This window comes from Neofelis nebulosa, chromosome 8 (genome assembly GCF_028018385.1).
Source record: "Neofelis nebulosa isolate mNeoNeb1 chromosome 8, mNeoNeb1.pri, whole genome shotgun sequence".
Classification (NCBI taxonomy): Eukaryota; Metazoa; Chordata; class Mammalia; order Carnivora; family Felidae; genus Neofelis; species Neofelis nebulosa.
This window is the reverse complement of record NC_080789.1, coordinates 101,518,480-101,537,227: the sequence shown is the minus strand read 5'-3', so window position 1 is coordinate 101,537,227 and position 18,748 is coordinate 101,518,480. Positions and strand designations below refer to the sequence as shown.

General features: G+C 56.0%; 2 protein-coding genes across 7 annotated transcripts in view; one reads left to right on the top strand and one right to left on the bottom strand.

The window, feature by feature from the left end:
* Nucleotides 1–3,867, top strand: part of GAPDH (glyceraldehyde-3-phosphate dehydrogenase) — a 58,993-nt gene extending 55,126 nt beyond the window's left edge. For both annotated transcript variants that reach the window (XM_058743926.1, XM_058743925.1), the window contains exons 3-11: nucleotides 1,790–1,889; nucleotides 1,973–2,079; nucleotides 2,202–2,292; nucleotides 2,402–2,517; nucleotides 2,613–2,694; nucleotides 2,912–3,063; nucleotides 3,148–3,226; nucleotides 3,330–3,511; nucleotides 3,598–3,867. In XM_058743926.1, the coding sequence (XP_058599909.1) occupies nucleotides 1,790–1,889; nucleotides 1,973–2,079; nucleotides 2,202–2,292; nucleotides 2,402–2,517; nucleotides 2,613–2,694; nucleotides 2,912–3,063; nucleotides 3,148–3,226; nucleotides 3,330–3,511; nucleotides 3,598–3,667 (979 nt within the window). In that variant the 3' untranslated portion in view covers nucleotides 3,668–3,867. The remainder of the gene's footprint in view (nucleotides 1–1,789; nucleotides 1,890–1,972; nucleotides 2,080–2,201; nucleotides 2,293–2,401; nucleotides 2,518–2,612; nucleotides 2,695–2,911; nucleotides 3,064–3,147; nucleotides 3,227–3,329; nucleotides 3,512–3,597) is intronic.
* Nucleotides 3,868–4,937: 1,070 nt separating this feature from the next.
* On the bottom strand, nucleotides 4,938–18,366 carry IFFO1 (intermediate filament family orphan 1). 5 transcript variants are annotated; one of them, XM_058743917.1, is made up of 9 exons: nucleotides 17,539–18,364; nucleotides 13,501–13,561; nucleotides 13,276–13,371; nucleotides 12,454–12,594; nucleotides 11,288–11,469; nucleotides 11,043–11,163; nucleotides 10,686–10,781; nucleotides 6,622–6,752; nucleotides 4,938–6,052 (listed from the first exon to the last, which is right to left on the bottom strand). In XM_058743917.1, the coding sequence occupies exons 1-9, from the start codon at nucleotides 18,309–18,311 to the stop codon at nucleotides 5,944–5,946; spliced, it is 1,710 nt and encodes a 569-aa protein (XP_058599900.1). In that variant the 5' UTR covers nucleotides 18,312–18,364; the 3' UTR covers nucleotides 4,938–5,943. The 5 variants fall into 5 exon arrangements, with proteins under 5 accessions (XP_058599900.1, XP_058599901.1, XP_058599902.1 ...); XM_058743918.1 differs by having other exon boundaries at nucleotides 10,686–10,778; nucleotides 17,539–18,363; XM_058743919.1 differs by having other exon boundaries at nucleotides 11,288–11,445; nucleotides 17,539–18,363.
* Nucleotides 18,367–18,748: the final 382 nt, after the last annotated feature.

The following is an 18,748-nucleotide window of genomic DNA, read 5'->3' as shown; positions in this document are numbered from 1 at the left end:
GGTAGGGTGGGACATCGAGTACCGCGGCCCCGGGCGAACCGCTACTGCGGGCATTGCCCTGCTTAGTCTTCGCAAGCGCGTGAGGGACGTGGGTGCGGTGGTCCTACCCCCCCCCCCCCCACCCCCAAGGAGAACTCAAGGTCGGCGCTCTGACCTGACCGAGGCTCCCGCCTTAAAGAGCCGCGTGGGCCACCCTTCCCCAAGCTGTGGCTCCTCATGCAGTGCCGCCCCCGCGGACGCGAGCCGCCCGCAGCCCTCCGCCCCACCTGCCTCCGGTAGACGAGAGCGCCCCCCTCCCGGCATAGGACCCATCCCTTTAATCCCCAGCTGGGGCTTCTTTCTTTGCTTTCGCGCCCTGCGGGGTCACGTGCCGGGAAGGAGCCCCTCCCCCACCGGCCCGCGGCCTCCCCACCTACCGGGGTGCCCGGGGCTGAGCTGGGTGCAGAGCCCGCTGGGAGGGCCCGTTTGCGGGAACCCGGCCGCCATGTTGCAACAGGGAAGGAAGTGAATGAACCACCGTTAGGCAACCTTACTTAGCTCTTCACTGTTCCTCCTTCCTCGCCTATGACTAACCCTCCTGATCCTGCCTGGGTGGGGTGGAGTCGCCTTTATCCCGTAAACCAGGTGAGGCAAGGCTTCCCTCGGTCTTGCTCTTAAAAGAGCTGGACTTCAGAACTCTGACCGGAGACCATCCCTTAAGCTGCCAATCAAATTTCCCCTCAGCGATGCTTCTTCTAGACGATTCTCTGATGAATCAAACATGGGTTTAGGGGAGTCCTCTTGTGTCTTTTTTTTTTTCCTCCCCCCTTTTCCGGAGAGGTGTGGTAGCTGCAGCTTAGTGCCATGTTGGGGGAGCTGAGTCATGGGCAGAAATTTTCCACTACAAAATGGCTTCTGTAGCAGCAGCCCCTTTCATCACACTGGCTCTCCTGGAGGCTCCTTTCTTCCATCCATACCTAGAGCTGACCCAACCCTAAAGGCCAGGCTATAAAGGTCACTGGGAGGATTAGGTGTCTGTGAGCCTTGGGAATCCTGCCCTTCTCCCCGTTCCATCTTCCAGAAATCAGATCCCCTCTTCACTCTAATCTGGGGTTAAATATAGCTGCCTGACCTTTCTGCAGCTTGGGGCCTGGGCTACTACTCTTTTTGCCCCCACCCACCCCACACACACACACATCTGTCGCTCCCACTCCTGAGTTTTGGAAGAGGGCTTGCAGGGACAAGTGGCTTAGCAAACTAGAGCCCACAGATCAGGGGGTTAAGAAGCATTCCTTTTTCCCCTTCTCTTTGTTTTGGAGGAAGAGATGGGCTTTCCCCTTCCAGTTAACTTCTGACCTTTACTCTTGCCCTTTGAACTTGGTGATGCTAAGTATGCAACTCTTTGCTCCCTGGAGGGTGTATCCTGATGCTGGGCCAGACAGGGAACAAGCATTCCCAGGGAGGGCACAAATAGTGGGGGAGATAAATGCCACGTGCCAGGCATGTGTCCAGACTGCGGGGGCGGCCAGAGCAGAGCTCTGCATGGCCATTGCTCCTTTGCAGGACTTGTAATGACTAGGGAGTTGGGCCAGTCTCTGAACCTAATCACTTCTTGGGCAGGCTTCACTTTCTGGCCAGGCTGTCCTGGCAGAGTTGCTCAAGAAAGATAAAATTAGACCTCTTGGACTTTTCTGGAGGGAAGTGCCATCTTCTAACCTCTGGAAGAGGATGGGTTGGTCTAGGGCTGTTTCCATGCTTGGGAGAATTCTCTACCCCTTTTTCATTCCTTCTTGCCTCTTGTCTTTACCAGATTTGGCCGTATTGGGCGCCTGGTCACCAGGGCTGCTTTTAACTCTGGCAAAGTGGACATTGTCGCCATCAATGACCCCTTCATTGACCTCAACTACATGGTGAGTGCTGTCCCCACAGCTGGTGTAGGGAGCAGAGCCTGGCTGAAGCGCAGCTGCTTGATGGCCCTCACTTGTCCCTCCAGGTCTACATGTTCCAGTACGATTCCACCCACGGCAAATTCCACGGCACAGTCAAGGCTGAGAACGGGAAACTTGTCATCAATGGAAAGCCCATCACCATCTTCCAGGAGTAAGTGTAGAAGACAGAGCAGGGTGGAATTTGCTTTGAGGGAGTTACTAGGATGGGCTGACAACCTTGCGTGGTACATGGTACCCCATGTCCCTGAGCTTTCGGCTTGTCTCCGTTTATAGGCGAGATCCCGCCAACATCAAATGGGGTGATGCTGGTGCTGAGTATGTTGTGGAGTCTACTGGGGTCTTCACCACCATGGAGAAGGCTGGGGTGAGTGGCAGGGAGAGTAAAGATGGGGGGTGGGGTTTGGTATAGCGGGAATGATGGGGAACCCTTGAGGAGAGGGAGAGTGTGGATCATGATGATTACTCTACCACAGGCTCACTTGAAGGGTGGGGCCAAGAGGGTCATCATCTCTGCCCCTTCTGCTGATGCCCCCATGTTTGTGATGGGTGTGAACCACGAGAAGTATGACAACTCTCTCAAGATTGTCAGGTGAGCAGGGGAGAGGGGAGTGGGGAGGTGGTTAGATGGTACTGTGTGTTGCCAGGTGGACGTGTTCTTGCCTTGACCTGCCTCCCTCTTTTCAGCAATGCCTCCTGCACCACCAACTGCCTGGCCCCTCTGGCCAAGGTCATCCATGACCACTTCGGCATCGTGGAGGGACTCATGGTACGGGTGATGGGGAAAGTGCCCAGTGTGTTTATTTCTCACCCAGGGCTAGATCCTCTTCCCTTCTTCGAATGTGGCCCTGGGCTGTGGGGACCATGGGGCATTGGGGGTTCCGAGGGACTGGCTCAGTCAAGTCTTCCCGGGGGAGGAGGGGGTCAAGGGGTAGATGACTTTAGGGGTGCTGTGCGGGCCTTCACTCCCTCCTCCACGCTTGCAGACCACAGTCCATGCCATCACCGCCACCCAGAAGACCGTGGATGGCCCCTCTGGGAAGCTGTGGCGTGATGGCCGAGGGGCTGCCCAGAACATCATCCCTGCTTCTACTGGCGCTGCCAAGGCTGTGGGCAAGGTCATCCCTGAGCTGAATGGGTGAGGTTCCTTGCTGTTCTCTGCCCTGGGGGTCTGTGGAACCGGGAGGAGCAGTACTGACCCTGCTTTGCCTGCCGTCTGCAGGAAGCTCACTGGCATGGCCTTCCGTGTCCCCACCCCCAATGTGTCCGTCGTGGATCTGACCTGCCGCCTGGAGAAAGCTGTAAGTAGGAGTTGGAAAAGGTTTCGTGGGCTCAGGGTTTGTGTCTTGGGTAAAAGACAGCAAGATTGGAACTTGAATAACCATCTCGTTTTTACCTCTTTAGGCCAAATACGATGACATCAAGAAGGTAGTGAAGCAGGCATCAGAGGGCCCCCTCAAGGGCATCCTGGGCTACACTGAGGACCAGGTTGTCTCCTGCGACTTTAACAGTGACACCCACTCTTCTACCTTCGACGCTGGGGCTGGCATTGCGCTCAATGACCACTTTGTCAAGCTCATTTCCTGGTATGCTGCTGGGGTGTGGTTGGGGGTGTGGCGCCCTCTGGTGGCCGGTTCATGAAAATAGGCCTGAACTCTTGATCCTCTTTCAGGTATGACAATGAATTTGGCTATAGCAACCGGGTGGTGGACCTTATGGTCCACATGGCCTCCAAGGAGTAAGAGCCCCCTGGACCACCAGCCCCAGCACGAGGAAGAAGAGAGAGGCCCTCAGCTGCTGGGGAGTCCTTGCCCCTGTTCATCACCCAACACACTTGAGAATCTCCTGACCTCCAGTTTCCATCCCAGACCCCCTGAAGAAGGGGAGGGGCTTGGGGAGCCCTACCTTATCATGTACCATCAATAAAGTATACTGTATCCAACCAACTCTTGTGGGTTTTGTCTTGTTTCTTAGATTTTTCCAGGGTCTGGGATAAACGGGAGGGGAGCTAGGCTGGTGCCAAAGAGAAATAGACCTTGCTGCAAGTACCCAAGAAGGGCCCAGCATACCCCAGCCAGACCTAAAACTCCACTGTAGGTCCTGGGCCCGACTGAAAGCAGGCCTTACAAAAGCATATGTGCATGGGCACTAATTTGAAGACCAGTCTGTCTTCACTTTGGCTTAGTTTCCCTCCAAGGCTTCTAGGTGCTATGTGATGGGGCACGTCCACTTCAGAGGACAAGTCTTTTGTCACTGGGTCACCTGGCTTCCTCTATCTGAAAGCTGTTCTGTCTGCCGCCCTCTGGAGGAGAAACACTGGCACAGGGAGTCAGGGCTTAGGAATTGGGCTACCAAGTCCTCTCGGCCTTGGCTGGTTACCTGGTCACTCAGAAGCAGAGCCCTAGCAACGTGGAATACAGTCGAACCGCCAGGGTGCAAATTCCACCCTGCCTCACAGGTGTAAGGTCTTGAGTAAATTATTTACTTTTGTGCGCCCTAGTTACTCATCTGCAAAGTGATCCGCTACACCCAGCCCCTAAAGGTTTTCCAGAAGGATTATGTTCGGTCGGCTACATAAATGCACAGCACTGTGCAGCAAATGATCAGGAAATGGGGTAATGCCCACCACCAGCATCCTCGGGGCGGTGTTAAGAGGATTAATGCCGTCACCTGTGGGTGAGGACTCCGTGGGCAGAGACACGGGCTGGCACCAGCCATGTGGGCAGAGGCCCTGGTTCTGGGCCCAGAACCAGACTTGGCCCCAGCTTGTGTCTCTCTAGTATTTTTTGTGACTTTTTAAAACTTTTTTGTTGTATAACTTACAGAGGGTTAAACGCACAAACTGTGGTCCAGGGCCTCTGCCACTTGTTCAACTTGGGCAAGTTACCTACCACCTCCAGGTGCCTTCCTTTGCACCTGCTCGTATGTCGAGTGAGGAAAACCGGTGTGTGCCTCACAGAGGGGATGGTGTAGCTACTACCAGAAAGTGCTTGAAACAGTGACACAGAAGTGTTCAATAAATACTCGCCAGTTTCATTATTATTAAAGACTCCATTCAAATGTCCGCTCAGCACAGCTTCCCTCAGGCAATTATGCTGACGTGTCCGCATTCACGGCTCTCCAGTTTCTCCCAAGCTTTTCCAAGTCCAGGACATCTCAGCCTGCTGCTCTCAGTGTATGACAGGCACGGAGGAGGCACATCTTCAGCTGATACTTGAAGAAACTGAGACCCTGAGCACACATGTACACACACACACACACACACACACCCCACACATGCACACACACATACAAGTAGCTTCACCTTTTTCTCTGCCACTCAGCATTGACTGGGAAACTTCCATCTCCCTCCACGGTACTGCACCCAGTCGGATCCAGAAGCCGCCTAGACCGGAGGCCCCTTCAATGCATGGCACTTCCATAAAGGACGGGTCACAGCCCCATCACTGCCATCCACGGGTGGAAGACAACGCAAGGGGGGACAGAGCGCCCTGCCTGGTCCCGCCTCCCTCCACCTGCACCTTGGAGGGAAGCCCTCTCCCACTGCATGTGTGTTGCACAAGCCCTGGAAGGACCAGCCTAATCCACTTCATACCAGTGCCTGGGCCAGTTAGCACCAGTACAGAATCAAAGACAGTAAGCTGGCTCGAGGCCTCAGAGATGGAAGGAAGATCTGACAATCACATTCCTTACTCAATGGAGAAAGTAAGGGGCCACGATCGCTCTGGCAGCATTTTAAAGATGAGAAGTAGCAGACGCCCACGCGTGAAGGCAGGAGAGCCCCAGCTGTGGTGGGAGTCACCTGGGAAGGGCAGGCTGAGCCTCGCTCCAGACACCTCAGAACCCTGAAGGCCAAGGACTAAGGCAGGAAGCCCGAGGGAGGAGCGCCCCAGTCCCCAGGGGCGAGGCTTGGTGCGGCGGGACAGATGGCGTTCCCCTTCTGTGAACCCCCCACCCCTCTGCCTCTGTGAGTTCCCTGCAGGGTGGGGCCCCAGGCCACCGGGCTGGAGGTAGGTCCCTATCTCATGGAGCTATCAGATGAGACATCGCGATCGGAGTCCTCAGTCTCGCTTGGCGGCGGTGGCGGCGGGTCGCTAAGCGGGACCGCAGTGAAAGCAGGAGACTTTCTAGAAAAAAACACCAGTTGTCACCTTGGGGCAGGGAGGAATCCTGATGACACTGGCATTCCTCTCCCATGGCCTTAACTCTCTGGCAGGCCAGTGAATGCCATCTCAGGCAAGGGCAGGAGGGCCACAGGGATGAGGGTGGATGCAGGGTGAGGGCAGTGGGGAAGGGAGAGGGAAATCCCTACTGCCCCACCCTGATGGGAGATATGGTCCCTGTCTTTATCCTGGGGACTCTGGGAGGCTCAGAGTTCAGAAATATCTCAAATCGCAGTATGAGAGATGTTGTCTGAGCCCGAGTGCAGACTTGATGGCCCCAGCTTTGTGTCTCTCTGTAGTATTTTTGTGACTTTTTAGAACTTACTTTTTTGTTGGGGTTTAACTCACAGAGAGATGCACGAACTGTGGGCCTGGCTTTCAATAAAAAACTGCCCCCATGCCCCTTCTGTTCCTTGCCGGTTTTTAGCTACGGGGTCCTCAGGGCTTGCCCACCAACGGCCTCTGGTGCATGCACCCTTGGAGGAGGACACAGAAGGCGGGCCGCGCCCCACACTCCAGGGGGAGGTCCTCACCGGTCTCCAGACTGGGTGATTAGCCGACGGCAGGTCTCCATCTGCACGTCCAAGCCCCGCTTCATGCTGCACATCTCCATGTACTCGTGCAAGTGCCGGTTCATGTCATTCTTGGCCGTGGCCAGCTCCAGCTGTGGCAGGCGCAGGACGAGACCATCCAGGTCAGCAGTGCCCCTGCCCCTAACCCCCAGGGGCTAACACACCAAGAGCACCAGGCATGGGGCCCAGGTGGCCACGGGTGAAGGCTCAGATTTCAAAATAAGTCAGATGCTGGCGCCTGGGTGGCTCAGTCGGCGAAGCAGCTGACTCTTAACTTTGGCTCAGGTCATGATCTCACGGTTCGTGAGCTCAAGCCCAGCACTGGGCTCTGTGCTCACAGCGAGGAGCCTGCTTCATATCCTCTGCCTCCCTCTTTCTGCCCTTCCCCTGCTCCGTCTCTCTCTCTCTCTCTCTCTAAAATAAATAAACTTTTTTTTTTTTAAATAAAAAAGTCCGATCAAGCCAGAAGGCACCAATATACCATCATTCCTTTTAGTTTTCCTGGGGATCTTTGCCTACAGAGGAAGGCAGAGGTCTCTGCTACAGGCCTGCATTCTTGCAACAGACCTTCACTGACAAGAGGAACCTAAGTGTGGGCAGGACAGAGAGCCCAGGGTGGCTATCTGTGCACGGCCTTGCTCCCTCCCTGGGCTTCCTGCAGGCCCAATACAATGCTGCACCCAGTCTGTCTCCCTCACTAATTTGGGTGCTCCTAGAAGGTGGCCACAGGCCTTTTTAAAAATTTTTAATTTTATTTTTCATAAACAGAGAGAGAGCACAAGTGGGGGAAGGGCAAGAGAGAAGGAGACACAGAATCTGAAGCAGGCTCCAGGCTCCGAGCTGTCAGCACAGAGCCCGACACGGGGCTCGAACCCACAAACCACAAGATCATGACCTGAGCCGAAATCAGAAGCTCAACCAACTGAGCCACCCAGGCGCCTCCATTTTTATTTTTTTAATGTTTATTTTTCAGAGAGAGAGAGCACAAGCGGGGGAGGGGGCAGAGAGAAAGGGGGACAGAGGATCTGAAGTGGGTTCCGTGCTGACAGCAGTGAGCCCCATGAGGGGCTTGAACTCACGAACCTCAAGATCACAACCTGAGTCAAAGTCAGAAGCTCAACCAACTGAACCACCCAGGCACCCCCGCTCCCAGCCCCAGGTCTTACTCATCTCTGCATGTGCCCAGCCCCAAGATGGGAAACTACTTAGTGAGCTTTTTTGAAGTAGCCACAAGCCTCATGGCACAAAGGAGGGGACCTGCCCCGTACTGTTGAAAGAGGCTCAATCCTCCTCTTATCACTCTCGTCTCCTGAGTGGGCAGTTCTCAGAGTCCAACAGAAAGACTTCTGCCACACCCAATGTCCTACTGCGTATAAGATGTATCCCGGTTTAAGAAATGTTACATGTGGGAAAAGGTGGGCTCAGAATCAAGGAAATACGAACTCCCTCCGAGCCAGATTCTGCCACAGGCTTTGAGGTAGAGCTGAGAGGAGGGGTGATGTGGAAAAGATCTGGGCCAGAGACAATCTGCTGCCTCTCTTTGTTTGGGGTACAAAGGACAGGGGCCAGAGAGGCAGAATAAAACGGCTTGGAAGTAACCTGCTTGACTGCCTGAGAGCAAAGAGAAAGGGTAGGAAACTACCCGTGAATAATCTGAATTGGATAGAGGAAACCACCCAGAACTAATCCAAACTGGACAGGGAGAGGATGGGAACTGGGAGGAAGAAGTAAATGGGTCACAGGGCCGGAGAGAAGAGATGATGGTCTGGGTGGGTCAGAAGCCTAGTGAGTACAGCTCGGATGGCGGCCCTGGTTCCAGAGCAGCAGGGCGCGCTCAGTGCAGGAAGGCATGATGTCACCAGCTCTTGCCCAGATTGGCTGCCACCTACACCCCAATTTCTCCAGCTAAGGAGAGCAGCAGGGGAAGGGGCTAGCTTCCGGAGCCCAGCACTCACCAGGACAGGAAAGAAAGAAATGAAGCAATTATATTCTATCCAGAGACAAAGCTAGGACCACCAGCTGTCTGTACATATCTGTACGTATGCCCTTACTTCATGCATTTAAAGCAGGGTTGAGGAGGGGCCCCTGGATGGCTCAGTCGGTTGGGCGTCTGACTTCCTCTCAGGTCATGATCTCGCAGTTCATGAGTCCTAGCCCCGCGTCGGGCTCTGTGCTGACAGTTTAGAGCCTGGAGCCTGCTTTGGACCCTGTGTCTCCCTCTGTCTCTGCCTTCCCCTGCTCATGCGCTGTTTCTCAAAAATGAATAAACATTAAAAAAAATTTTTTTTTTTTTTTTTTTTAATTTTAAAGCAGGGGTGAGGAGAGGCAGCACCACAGTTGGGAGGCATCTAACAGCCTCCACTGAAAACTGCAGACTCACTGTGTGGCCAGAGACAGGGTAGGGCTGGGACTAGATGGAGAGGAAGGATGAACTCCCTCCCAACCTCCACCTGGGCCTTGGCTTTACCACCGACAATGGGAAATGCTCCTTGCATCTATGCCAGTGACCCCAGGATGGGTCACCAGGGTCAGCACTGCACCCAAAGCCCCCTGTCAGCTCTCCCAACACCTCTCCTAACGCCAATCTGCTGCGAGAAAAGAGGAAGACTGTGACATGGGTGTCAAGGAGCGAGCAGAGAGCGACTCTCCCTTCCCCTCTACTCAAGAGAGAACAGAAACCTAGCTGCGCCTTTAAAACTTAGCATCTGTCTGCCTGGGCAAGCGACAAAAACAGGCTGGCTTAAAGGAGCAGGACCACTTGATGTGTGTTGGGAGGATGAGCATGTAGGAGAATCATCTGTCAACTTCCATCTCAAAATGCGGGCGGCGTGAGACAAGCAAGGGTATAAATGTGCTATGTGGGCTTGAAGAGAGGCCAAGAGTTACAGAGGCCCACATGCGTCTTCCCCAAGCCGGAGCACTCAGGGCCAGGGAAGGGTCCTCTCCACGAGCAGGAGGGCACCCAGGATCCGCAGCCAGCCCCCTCCCCTCAGCCCCGCCACCCAGGGTGCCACAAACTGCCACAGCCCTGCAGACCTAGCGTCTAAGAGCACCCGCTTCCCTTGCCATCCCGAGAAGGATCTTCCAGGCTAGGGAATGACAACGGAGGTTCCTCCATCAGCTGAAAGGCTGAACTGAAGAATCACCAAAGTTCAAGTTCACTTCTTTTTTTTTTTTTTTTTCAATGTTTTTTATTTATTTTTGGGACAGACAGAGACAGAGCATGAACGGGGGAGGGGCAGAGAGAGAGGGAGACACAGAATCGGAAACAGGCTCCAGGCTCCGAGCCATCAGCCCAGAGCCGGACGCGGGGCTCGAACTCACGGACCGCGAGATCGTGACCTGGCTGAAGTCGGACGCTTAACCGACTGCGCCACCCAGGCGCCCCTCAAGTCCACTTCTTAGAGGACTCCACTATCACACCACCAGGAGTGATAATACTAATAAAGCTGCCATGCGGCATGCTTACTAGGAGACAGACACTGCCCTCAGCTCTACGTGTGCATCATTTCATTTGATCTTCAAACAACCCTGTGAGGAAGGTACGATCAAGATCCCACTTGAGGGGCACCTGGGTGGCTCAGTCAGTTAGGCATCTGACTCTTGATTTCCTTTTGGGTCATGATCTCATGGTCTGTGAGTTCAAGCCCCGAACCGGGCTCTGCGCTAGCAGTGAGGAGCCTGGTTGGGATTCTGTATCTCCCTCTCTCTCTCTGCCCCTCCCCACTCACTCTCTCTGTCTCTCTCTCAAAATAACTAAGCTTAAAAAAAAAAAAAAAAAAACGTCCCGCGTGACAACGAAAACAGGCTGAGAGACCATAAGCAGCCTGTTAGAAGTTGGAGTGGTAGAAAGTAGGTGACAGGGCTGAGATCGGAGCCCACATCCGTCCTCCTCCCTGGAGAACCTGAGGTCTTAAGGTTCCACCCCCACAAAAGAAAGGGGGAAGGCCTGGTGTCTGGGGTCCCGCCGCCCCGCTCACAACCCACGGGCCACCCGTGGACCTCGGCTTCAACGCCAGTCTTACCTCTATTTGGTCAATGGTTTCCTGATATTCTTTTTCCCGGGTTTTGAACAGGGACTCGGTATCTTTGATCACCTTCTCCAAACTGTCTTCCTGCTGCTGAAGCGGAAAGGGAAGCAAGGGAGAGGCCAATGGGGAGGGTGGTGGGGGCATTCCACAGGGGGGAGGCAGGGGAGAGAGAGTCTGGTTAAAGGAAGCTGCTGAAAGCCGAGAGAAGGAAGAAGGAAGACGGGAGAGGCAGGTACAGGATGGAGGCCACAGAGGGAAAGCAGCAAGGAGTGCAGGGAGGGGAGGGGGGGGACGGGGCGTCCAGCTGGGGGGCAGGACTGGCGCGGCCCTGAGGCCGGGAGGGGCCGTTACCTCTCCCTGCGCCTCTGCGGCTGCCATGGCATAGCCTGAGAAATCCTCCCAAAGCAGCAGGGTCTCCTCAGTCTCCTCCCAAGTCAGGCTGTCACAGTCGTCCTCAAAATCATACTCCCTCCTAGAGACAGGGAACCCGCTGTCAAGAGGGGGGGGCGGGGCCTTCCTGCGGGCGGAGGGCCACTGTCGGGGAGCTCCGGCCTCTGGGGGGCTGCTGACGTGGGCCTGGAGGACTCGGGACTCACAGCTGGTTGAGCATGCGCTGCATCTCCTCGTTGATGCTGAGGGCTGTGCTCTCCTCCTCATCCCCATCGGGCTGGCGGGGCCCGTCACTCTCCGACAGGGAGGTGTCCTCCTCGATGGCAGCCTTGCGCTCCCGCTTCCGCCCCCCCATGGATGGGACCTTAATGGGAGACAAGTGCAGAGACTACAGAGACGAGGCCGGGTGCATGAGGAGAAGGGCGGGTGGGCGCCGGCAGGGGTGGGGCGGGTGGGAGGGGAGAAGCGTGAACCAGCGGGAGGGCGGGGTGGACAGAGAGAGAAGACACAGTTACAACGACAGGAACAGACACCAGAGTTACCAAGAGACAGGCAGACAGACACAGATGGGGACAGGGCTGCAGACTGAGAAGGAAGAAAAAGAAGAAACAGAAAATAGGGCGGTAAGATCAGGGGAGAAATGGCCTGTTGTGACCACGCTATGATGTGCATAATGGCTACAGAGGATTTGTTTTCTAAAATTAAAAAAAAAAAAAAAAAAAAGGTCTTTCTAATGAAATGACCAAACTAAAAGGAAAGTTTTTGGCTGCAAGGAAGAGGAGGATGCGGTGTAGACAAAGGAGAACCTGAATCATATATCCAGATCTGGAAAGCCGCAGAAGGGATAGAAATGAAGCAAAGAGGGCACGAGGTAGAGTAAAGGGGGGAAGGGCAAGGAAAACAGAGACAGGAAAAGAAATCTGTGCCGAAAAGCCCAGCGGGTCAAAACTGACGGCCGAGGCCTGGGTGGTTTAGAAACTGGGACTGGGACATTAAAAAGCTTGCATGAGAGCAAAACTAACCAGCTTCTTCTGTGGAGAAAGCAAGAAAAGATGAAAGAAAGAGAGGAGAGGAGATGGACAGAGGAGAGAGAGAGGGAGGGGAGAGACGGTGTTAGAGACGCTTCCAAACCTTCTCTTTCAGAGGCTGTTCCTTGCCCCCCAAGCCTCGTCCCACTAAGGGCCCCGGGGGGCCGAGGTAAGGTCCTCCAAGAAGGAGGGCAGGGCCTGGCTCCCAGCCAGCAATGATGCAAGGTTCACGGCCTGCCCCCACCCTCTCCTGAGGAGCTCAGGCACCGGGGAGGTGTGGGCAGGGTGTCTGGGGCCAAGGCCTGCCCTCGTCCCGGGGCCTGCGGGCAGCCCAGTGCCCTCACCTGGAACATCTTGATCATGTCCTCACAGTTGCGCTGCTGAGCCACGTCGCATAGTTTGGCGGTGATGTCGATGCGGCGACAGATGTCCATATCTACCTTCATGGCCTTTTCCTGGATCTTTGTGTCCAGCTCAGACAGGTTCTGTCCGGGGAACGCAGGGAGCGGTGAGGAGGCAGCCAGCACTCCGGACAAGGACCAATAAGGGCCCTGGCAAGACCCTCACCCTTCCAGTCACATATCACCGCTGACCCCTCCTCCTGGACGCCCTCCCCCGGCACTCGTGGGCTGCTCATGCAGCTGGCGCGCTGTTCGCACGGGCGGGAGGAGCCCTGGACACGGTGGCCCGGGACGTGCAGGGGCTCCCTCCCAGAACTTACGCTGCCAGAGAGAGAGGCCAGTGGCAGTTACAAGAGTGGAGAAAGAAGAACGGCTGACACTTCAGCATTACGTCTGTGCCAGCATGGTGCTAAGAAGAGTATGTCTTCATGGGCACGTGCCTTGCCTCGCCCATTCCACAGAGGACACAGGCAGAGCGGTGGGGAGACTCACCACGGCCACACTGCTAGCAGCTTTCAGAGCCGGGATCTGGCCTCTTAACTAACTGCTTAATCACCTCTAGAAATGAGGGAGACCACACTGCCTCTCAGACACGACACTGGGACTTCTGTTCCTTCTCTCCCTCTTGAATGAGGGTGGGGTGGGGGGCAGGCAGAGGGAGAGGCACGGCACACCAGGCGGCGGCAGTGACCAGGAAGTCAACCGGCCCAAACTCGAAGGGCCCGCCTGCTCTGGCAGGTTTCGGGGTGCAGCGGCTGCACTCACATTGCTCATGAGCCCCTTGAAGACCACTAGCTCCGCTTTCAACTGCTCCACCTTCATCGCTAGCTCTTCCTGGCAGGCGTCAGCCTCTTGGGCTTCCTGCAGTTAGGGAGAAAGCCCCGCCATTAGCGGCGCTGCCGAGGTAGGAGGCAGATGAGGACAAGGAAGGGCGGGGGTGGGGGGGCAGCAGGGGGCTGAGGGTGCTGGTGGGGGGCGGGCGGCCCTCACCTCCTGCAGCTCGTTCACTCGCTCCTGCAGCTGTATCCGCACAGTGTACTCCTCTTCCCACCTGGCAGACATAGGGGGCAGGGAGGGAACGTGGGTGCAGAGTCCCACCCCGCCCCAGCAGCTCCCTGCTCCCCACCCCTCTGGCTCAGGCCTCTCCCTGACTCTAGGTCTGGTGCCCTAGATGCACCGGGGCTGTGGGCAGTCACGTCTGGCCAGCCAGCGGGTGGCCAGCCACAGCTGTCCAGTGGCTCCACACTTCCTGGCAAGTGCGAGTCGGCCAGCTGCCTTCCCGGAACCTCTGGGCCGCGCCCCAGGAACTGTATTTAAGAGCAACTGCTGCCACTGTGCTCTCTCATGGTGCCCGTCCCCTCAGGCCCCAGCCCCACCAGCTGCCTGGCTGGCCTCCTCCCCTGTCCTGCCCGCACCAGACCACCAGGCCCACCAGCCCGGTCCCCCACCTTCAGTGGCACAGATCCGGTCTCCCGCCTCCTGCCTGCACCAGACCAGGGCTCCTCTAGCCCGCTGCCCTGCCTCTTGTGGTGCCATTTAACCCTGGAGAAGCAGCTGCAGGACACACACCACATCAACAGAGTCGGTCAAGAGCCTGGTAGGATACGTTCAAAGTCCGTCCCCCACAAGCTCCAGAAACCGCCCACCCAGGACCCGTGGAAGCGAGCCGTAGAGAGGAGACCGGGCTGGCCCTGAAGCAAGAAACCTGTGGGAAGCAGGAGCCTGGAGTTCCCAGGCACCCAAACCTGGAGGGACAGGGAGATCAGAGAATGAAAAAGCGCCTCGCTCTACAGTGGCTGGGAACCAGAAGCAGCATCTCCTAGGCTCTAGAATTCCGAGACTAGAACCCCAAGTGGCTAAAAGACACCCTTGGCCGCAGGCAGGGTTGGCTGCCCGGGGCTAGGTTTTTCACTCAACGTGAGTCCACGGTGAGCCAGCGCACAGGCCCTGGCATCGCCAAGGTGAAAGGGCAGTGGAGGCGGCCATGGCCCTGCTTAGGGTTTTGGGACCCTGCGAGGGTGGCCGGGATGGCGGAACTTCTCAGACCCCGTTCACACAGACTCTCAGTGCCTGCCGCTTCTTCCAGTGTGAGAAAGGAGGGGATGATATCACGAGAGAAACCGCAGTATCAGAAACATGGCTAAAGTCTCAAAGAGGACGGCAAGAAAAATGAAAGCCCAAGCGAGTGGATTCTGCAGACATGGGACTCAATCCTCCCTTCCCCACCTCCATCCTCCCCCCCCAACCCTCCTTCCTCCTCTCCTCCCTGGGTTCGCCTGCAGCCTCTTCCCTGTTCCTCCCCCGCATCTGCACTGCAGTGTTCCTAATAATAACTCCTCTACATCACCCGCTGCCCCTCCCGCATGGGCAGGGAAGAGGCGGCCAGCCTGGCCACCACCCTGCTGGCCCATCACACAGCCCAGCCCCGGGCCCTCTTGGCTCTCTGTCCACCCTTCCCTGCTGCCCCCATGTCCTTCCCACTTTTGCACTGGCATTCTCAGACAGTCGGGGCCAGTGAGGGGCCCTCGCGGCATCAAGTTATACAGTTTCATAGATAAGACTTTATCTTTTTTGTGCCTGTGGTTTCTCCATCTACAACCTGAAGGCATGGAACGCAGTACCCTCATACTCCTGAGCCTGTGAGTCCCTGGAGAAAGAAAGCAAGACTCACAAGGGGACGATGGCCCTGGGCAAGATGCATGGGAAAGGGTAGCAAGCGACAAATTCAGGTAGAAATTTAAGTAAGGAAGTTAGGGAAGGATTGGGATGAACACAGTCTTAGAACACACACAAAAAATCTGAAAATAAATCATCTAGAAGTTACTAGAATTCTTTAAAATTTATTATTTTTTAGTATAATCTCTACACCCAACATGGGGCTCAAACTCAGGACCCCAAGATCAAGAGTCGCATGGTCCCCCTGGATGCTTACTAGAATCCTATTTGCTCTCCATCCAGACTTTCCCACAAATAGGTTCCTTCCGACCTCCACTCAAATCTCATCTCACTTACAAGGTCCCCTAGACATGAGTAGAATTTGAACAATTTCCGTGTATTCTTTGTTTACTAAAGACCTCTCTCCCAAATAAATTATATCCTGGAGCAAAGTGAGGAAGCCGGGGCCATTCCTACACTAGAAAAACTGAGGCCAGGAAAGAAAGATCCACCCAAGGCTGCACACAGCAGGGGCACTGAAAATAGAACCCAGGAGGCTTCAGCTCCTTCCCAGTTTAGTGCTCAAGCTATACCCATGACTTCCGGGCTACTGACAGGAGCTACAGTGTTGCTTTAAAGAGAACAGAACGAGGGCACAGGATCTGGGGTGGAAGAATGAGTAACTGCCAGTGTCACGTACCATACAACTCTAGCTGCGGGGCCCTCTGCACAGCAGCATGCTGCAGAGCGATGAGCTCATCAGTCCCCAAGGAATAACTCTCTGCTGCCCTGGACAGCTGGACCAAGGACAAACACTCTTTCAGTTAAGGAAAAAAAAAAAAACAAAAAAACCGGAGAACAGCAGTTGTTTCTGTGGTTATGGATGCATTCCAGAACTGCCCCCGTTCTGCTGCTGACAGTGTTAATTAACTTGTGCAGGGGCAGGGGCGGGGGCAGGGGCAGGCTGGTTTTGGGTGGCATCTGCGTGATGGCTTTAGGAGGCCTGAGAGTCCCAAAGGTACTTATAACATGGACTACAACGAAGGAAGCCAGCATGAGGACAGGACTCAACCTCAGAAAGCCTGCTGATCTGCGATCTGCTAGACTCTAGCAGGTTACAGACCCCTGAAGGTTGCCCCCAGACTCCAGGGTAATTTCCCATAGCATTCAGCCAAGCCCCAGCCCACACCAAGCTGCAACACAGGACTGCAAAGGTAGTTCCCAGGCCTGTCCACAAGGGGTCAGAGTAGCTGATTAAGAGGTTAAACCTGATGGCGCCCAAACTAAAGCCTCCTTCTGACCTGTCATCCTCCTCCTCAACCATGGCATCCCTCAAAGTCTACAAAGAGCTGGCTGTGCTCGTGCTCCTTACTAATGGCCTGGTTATCAACCCTCTAAGGGATCCACTTGTACATCCAGCGCTAGCATCACATCCCTTCTCCTGGCCCCTTGTGCTACCCTGCCAGTCCCCCGCAGAAAGCCAAATCCTCATCCTCAGGGAGCACTGGGCCTGCCCTCCAGATGCCTTATACTTGCAGGGTGTGTCCATATTCTCAACTTTTCCCCACTCACTTCCTCTGCTGGCTCTACTCACATTTCGTCATTCTTTGGCTCTTTGTGCTTTTACAGATTCCCCCAGCCTCCATGGCCCTAGGACAACTACCAGTCCCTTCCCCCTTTCCCTAGGGAACTCCTTTTTCCCTTTTTTTCTTTTCTTTTCTTTTCTTTTCTTTTTTCTTTCCTTTATTTACTCCACACAATGTTCTGAGGCCCCAGAGCCTTTCATATGGAACTGAGTAGGTAGGTACCCAGTTTCTACCAACACTGCTTTGGGAAACCCAGAGCAGGGGTAGGATGGCCCACTGTGAGATGCAGCCCCTCCCTCACCACCCCCTCCTAATTTCAGTAGACTCCCAAATGAAAGCGATTATCCTTTTGATCAGTACTTGGAGCTTCTATCACAAAAGTGCCCTGGGGGCTGACACTGGTATTACCCCAGATGTGACCTCTCAAATGCGAGACCCTTTCACATCTCATACAACCCCACAGAACACGGGTAGCCAAACACTGCGGTCTAGATGAGACAGAAAGAAAAGCCACAAGAAAAATATGTATTCCCCACAACACTCCGCTCCGAGTCTCCTTCTTCCTGTCACGAGTGCGACTTCTGCATTCCCTGTGGATTCCCGTCTTCCTGTATCCAATGCCGTGTAAATACTTCCAAGCTCCTCCTTACACAGCAGGAACTTTACTCTCATTTTATTCCTCCCTGATTCTTGGGCCGCAACGCTCTCCTCTCCTGGACCCACACCTAGTCCGGGCCCCATGTGTGGCATGACACTGAGCCCGGTCCCCACCTGCCCGGTCCCCTACCTCCGCTTGTACTCGTCCCTTTCGCGCTTCACTTTAGCCAGGACGTTGTAGAGCGCACGGATCTCGGGGGTGATGGTGTCGATCTGGACGCCCACCCCGTCGGGGTGCACCCACGACAGGCCAGGCCCTTGCACCAGAGTGGGCTCCAGTCCCGGCCCGAGCCGGCGGGCGTGAGAGAAGGACCAGATGGTGCCAGGCATGAAGCGGGCTGACGAGGAGTAGGAGGTGGAGGTGGAGGTGGAGGGCGACGAGTGGCTGGCCGCGGAGGGCGCGAGGGGGCCCGCTGGCGAGCGCGCGGGCGAGCCCAGCACCCGGGCCGACTGGGTGCAGACGGCGGCCGGCCGGGCGCCGAGGGGCAGCCCCAGGGGCCGTATGGGGCTGACGAAGCCGGTCTGCACGGCCTGGTCGCGGCGAGCCAGGCCCCGCCGGCCCTGCTTACCCTCCTCCAGCGCCTGCTGCAGCTGCTTCTCCAGCAGCCGGTTGCGGCGCTCCAGCTCGTGCACCTTGGCCAGAAAGCAGCGGAACCGGAGGTTCAGGGTCTTGAGCACGTTGATGTTGGAGCCCAGGTCGTTGCGGAGTGCCATGGCGGCGGGGGGCGCCGGGCCCGGCCCGGGCGGCGAGTAGGCAGCCGGGCCGGCCGGGGCGAGCGGCGCCGGGGACACGTCCCCTCCCCCGGCCAAGTGGTCTCCTCCCAGGGGTTCCCCTAGCGGTCCGGCCAGCCCCTGCTGCTCCTGTTGTAGGAGGAAGAGGTTGGGGCCGAATAACGGATTCATGGCTGCGTCTTCTGCTGGGAGACCGAGACCGCTACAGGAGCAGGGATGGAGGGCAAGGGAGAAGAGCCAATGAGGCGCCAGGCGGACGCGGAGCAACCAATCAGATAGCTCGGCGGGAGGGGCAGAGGTCAGGGGGGCGGGGAAGGACAGGGAAGAAGCCAATGAAAGGTTCACTTGGAGGCTGGCACCTGGACCTTTCCGGGTCTGAGGCTGAGCGGACCCCAGTCCACGCCTGCAATCCAGCCAGGGTGGCAGAAACGCATAAAATCCAGGCCCTTCAGTACTCCTTGGGTTCTGGTGGCAGGATGCCCATCCTCCCTAAATCCCTATTGCCCTCCTCTCCCCGGAGTCCAACTACCCTAAGCTCTGACTCCATGACTCTTCCTGAGACCACGGAAACCTGGGAGCCTGAAACTGATTTCTCAGTATACCAGTTT